We start from the raw sequence: 4,214 nt of genomic DNA, 5'->3' as shown, positions 1-4,214 counted from the left end.
GAAGAGAGCTTCATAGTGCTGGACTTTAACCCCTTGCACCACCGGGGAGGTCCCCCTGTCAGATCCATGTTTGTTTGTTTTTTTAATTTATTTTGTAGAACTGTGGCATATAGGCTGGAAGTATTGGGGGTTGAGAGGATTCACCAGTGACTGAGTGAGGAGCAGAACAGGTGGATCCACTGACATATACTCCTGAGGGCAGCAGCGGGTGAGACAGGAAAGGTCTGCTGTGCCATGTGGGTCAGCTCCCTGGCTAAGGCTTGAACTCAGGCCACCTGTGAGGTCCCTGGTAGATCCTTTGACTGTGGCAAAATTAAATTTGAGTGGGGTTTTTTGTGTAGTGAGAAATGGAGACTGAGAAGGAGATGAAGGTGAAGGAAGGGGACCAAGGAAATGGATATAGCTGTCAGGTAACCTCATGTGAAGTTCATGAAGGGAATATAGAATTGGGAAGGAAGGAGCTTATACTACTATGTTTTCAAAGCTTTTCACTATTCTGATCTTTTTCTGGACTGATGATAATTTGCCAGTGACTTTCTTGAAGTTTAGTACTCAGAACTGAAGAGAGTTTTAGAAATGAATTCTATTAGACTCCCATGTTTGAACTTCCTTGTTTTGGACACTGCTTCTGCAACGCACTCTAAATTCACAGTAATTTTTGGCCATCTTAGCAAACTGTTGAGTCATAGGTTCAAGTGAAGATCCCTAAGTCTTAAGCACTTATGCTAAATTTCACCCAGTGTTTCTAAAATAGATTTTCCTGCACTTACCCTTCTTAAATTTTGTTTTGTTAGATTTAGTGCATATTACCTTTTATTGAGCTTTATATGCCCAAAACTTTACAAATCTTACCTTCTCTCCACTCTTTAAACAATTCTTTTTTTAAAAAAAGATTTATTTTATTCATACAGAACTGGGGTACAGGCCAGAGATGCGGAGGTTGAGAGGCTTCACCAGGGATAGAGTGGGGAGCAGAACAGGCAGATCAACGAAGTACACTGCTGAGGGGAGCAGCGGGTGGGTCAGGAGAGGTCTGCCTCGCCATGTGTTCACCTCCAGGGCAGGCGGGGATCCAACTCATGCAGAAGTGGCTTGAGCTTCTTAGTGCAGTGTTTTAACCCGCTGCGACACCAGGGAGGGCCTCTTTTTTTTTTTTAATATTTATTTATTCATGCATACAGAACTGGGGTACATGACAGAGGTACTGTGAGAGGATTCACCAGAGACAGACTGGGGAGCAGACAGACAGACTGATGAAGTACACTGCTGACAGGAGCAGCCCGCAGGTCGGGAGAGGTCCGCTGTGCCATGTGAGTCAGCTCCCTGACCCAGAATCCAACTCAGGCTGCAGTGGCTGTGGATAGCTTCATAGTACTGTGCTTTAACCTGTTGCTCTACCAGGAAGGACTCTCTTTATACAGTTCTATGGGGCATTACTCTAATTTTTCAGATGTAGAAATTATAGATGTTAAATGATAGAACCTGGAATTCGAACCCTTGTCTGGCTATAAAAACCTCTTTATTTGAACACCATTCTAGCCCATTATGGATGCTTTGGTCTTTTTAGATTCATGTTCTGTTTTATAATGTATTAGTTATCTACCATCTGAGCTAAAGGCCTCATCTTAATATGGTTAGCATGACCCACTGCCCTTATCTTAGTCATTTGTAGTGATGGGACCAGATCAGGGATGGAGGCAGAGCAATTAAAGGGAAAGCATAGCTTGGGGGCCCTCCCTGGTGGCGCAGTGTGTTAAAGCACAGCACTATGAAGCTATTGCAGCCACTGCAGCATTAGTTCGATCCCCGGCTAGGGAGGTTACCCACAAGGCGCAGCAGACCTCTCCTGACCAGCCTGTTGCTCCCCTCAGCAGTGTATTTCAGTAGATCCACCTGTTCTGCTCCACACTGTCTCTGGTGAATCCTCTCTCTTACCCCCGCACCTCTGGCCTGTACTCCAGTTCTGTATGCATGAATAAATCAATCTTAAAAAAAAAAAAAAGAATCAGACTTGGTTTTGGAATTTTGGTTGCGTCATCACAAGTAGAGTGACTTGGCAAGATACTTAATTTTTGGTGCTTCCATTTTCTTACATATAAAATTCTTAATACCTATAAATGGGCTCATTGAAAGGTTGAATGAAGCATGGATGCAGAGTGCTCACAGCCCAGGACTAGAGGCGATCAATAAACCTTATATTATTTGTCTCCCTCCTTTTGGGGAATCCCTTTAAAATCTTTTTTACTTCTTGTGTTTTTTTAAAATTGATTATCTGGTTGTTTATTGTTTCCTGCGGTGCTGTCTTATGGCTTGCTGAGGCAGCACACTTAGTCATAGAAAGCGTGGCTAGGAACTGGACCATACATGCTTTATGTGATCATGAGTGAGTTGCTTAACCTCTTCTGCCCCAGTTTCATCATATATAAAGTGTGAGTAATAATAGTATCTACCATAAAGAATTGTTATGAGGATTAAATATGTCAATATATGAAATCCTTCAAACAGTGCCTGATGGCTAGTGTTATTAATCTTTGCTACTATTAACATTTGTAAATGACACACAGTAAGCATACTGTGTAGTAGTGTTATGAGAATTGAATGAAATAGTGTGTCAATTGCTGAACATTTACCCTGCAAATCTGTATAGCCAATTAATAGAATAAAATCTTCCTGTTCATAAAGATATCATGAGTTGCTCATCAGCTGCTTTGAAGTGTTGATCAGCACTATGTGCAGAATCATCTGGGGACCTTGTGAAAATGCAGGTACTGATAAATAAATCTTTAAAAAGATTTAATTATTTCTGCATATGGGGAGAACAGACATATCAAGTGAAATACACTGATGAGGGGAGCAGCAGGCAGGACAGGAGATGTCTTCTATTCCATGTGGGTCACCTCCCTGTTGGGGATCAAACTCATGCTACAGTGGCTGTTGTTGGCTTCATAGTGCTGCACTTTAAACCATTGTGCCATCAGGGAGGGCCCCTAAGTTCTCATTTCTGATCCTGTGGCTGATTCTGCAGACCCCACTTTGAGTAGCACTGCTGTATGTTTATATTCCTTTACTTTTCAGTCCAGGGTTGGTATTCTTTCCTGATAGACTTGTTTTCAGTAAATTGCTTCTGGTTTTCACTACTCCCCTTTCTACAAGCTCAAAACCCACCTTTTCAAAAAAAGGATCCAGGGCCCTCCCTGGTGGTGCAGTGGGTTAAAGTGTGCAGCACTGTGAAGGTGTCCACAGCCACTGCAGCACGAATTCGGTCCCCAGCCAAGATACTGACCCACAGACCTCTCCTGTCTCGCCCGCTGCTCCCCTCAGCAGTGCATTTCAGTTGATCTGCCTGTTCTGCTCCCCACTCTGTCTCCAGTAAGCTATCTCACACACCTTTTGCCTGTACCCCAGTTCTTTTATGCTAAATAAATAAATCTTAAAAAAAAAAAGGGATCCGTTGGTCAGGGTTAAATGTGTAGGCATATGGAAGAAAGATTAGTCTTTCAGCTCATCAAGGATCTAGACAGCACGCTTGTCAGGGACTGGAACTTTTTAGCTCTTAGTGGAGGACTCCTCTTTGAAACCAGGGCCATGCCTGTTTGTCCTCAGACCTTGACACTGCGCATCCTGCAGGTTCAGCAGTGGGCTCATTGGGCTGTCCAGGAGTCCTCAGGGCTGTTAGGTGTCACAGGTCTGGATGCTTGAACCGAGCTCACAGGTCTGGAGTCATTTAGGGGCTCTATTGTTTTGAGCTTCAGTTCTTGCTTTCTGCAAGATTTACCCTTCTCTCTTCAAGTTGAAGGTTGGTAAAGAAATAGAAGAAGCAGAAGTTTATCCAGACAATTCTCACAGAGGCTCTTTTGTTATCCCAAGCTTTTATTAGCGTTTCATTCTGGTCTATGACTTTCTCACCAGTTTTCTTTAAGGTCAGAACCACCCACCACTCATCTTTCTTACTGTGCCTGCTTCCTTTGTCCATGTGTGTTTCTGAGTGTTCTTTTAACACTCAGTGGAGAACATGCATACTAGTCTCTGTAGATTTTCCCCTTGAAATTTTGAATTGGTATTCTAATTAATTGCATAACTGATCCTTAGACTCTCATTTTGAGGATTTTTTAAAAAAATGCCTGCATGGGGCCCTCCCTGGTGGCGCAGCGGGTTAAAGCACAGCACTGAGAAGCTAAAGACACTTCTGCATGAGTTCGATCCCCGCCTGCCCC

General features: G+C 43.3%; 1 protein-coding gene across 1 annotated transcript in view; it reads left to right on the top strand.

The window, feature by feature from the left end:
- Positions 1-347: 347 nt before the first annotated feature.
- The window catches only part of PTPN9 (protein tyrosine phosphatase, non-receptor type 9), a 60,819-nt gene continuing 56,952 nt past the window's right edge, over positions 348-4,214 (top strand). Inside the window, exon 1 of the mRNA XM_004687584.1 lies at positions 348-410. Within this exon, the coding sequence (XP_004687641.1) occupies positions 348-410 (63 nt within the window). The remainder of the gene's footprint in view (positions 411-4,214) is intronic.

This window comes from Condylura cristata, unplaced genomic scaffold, assembly GCF_000260355.1.
Source record: "Condylura cristata isolate star-nosed mole 26May11 unplaced genomic scaffold, ConCri1.0 scaffold00023, whole genome shotgun sequence".
NCBI lineage: Eukaryota > Metazoa > Chordata > Mammalia > Eulipotyphla > Talpidae > Condylura > Condylura cristata.
The sequence above is the reverse complement of the archived record's forward strand: the minus strand, read 5'-3'. Positions and strand labels throughout refer to the sequence as shown.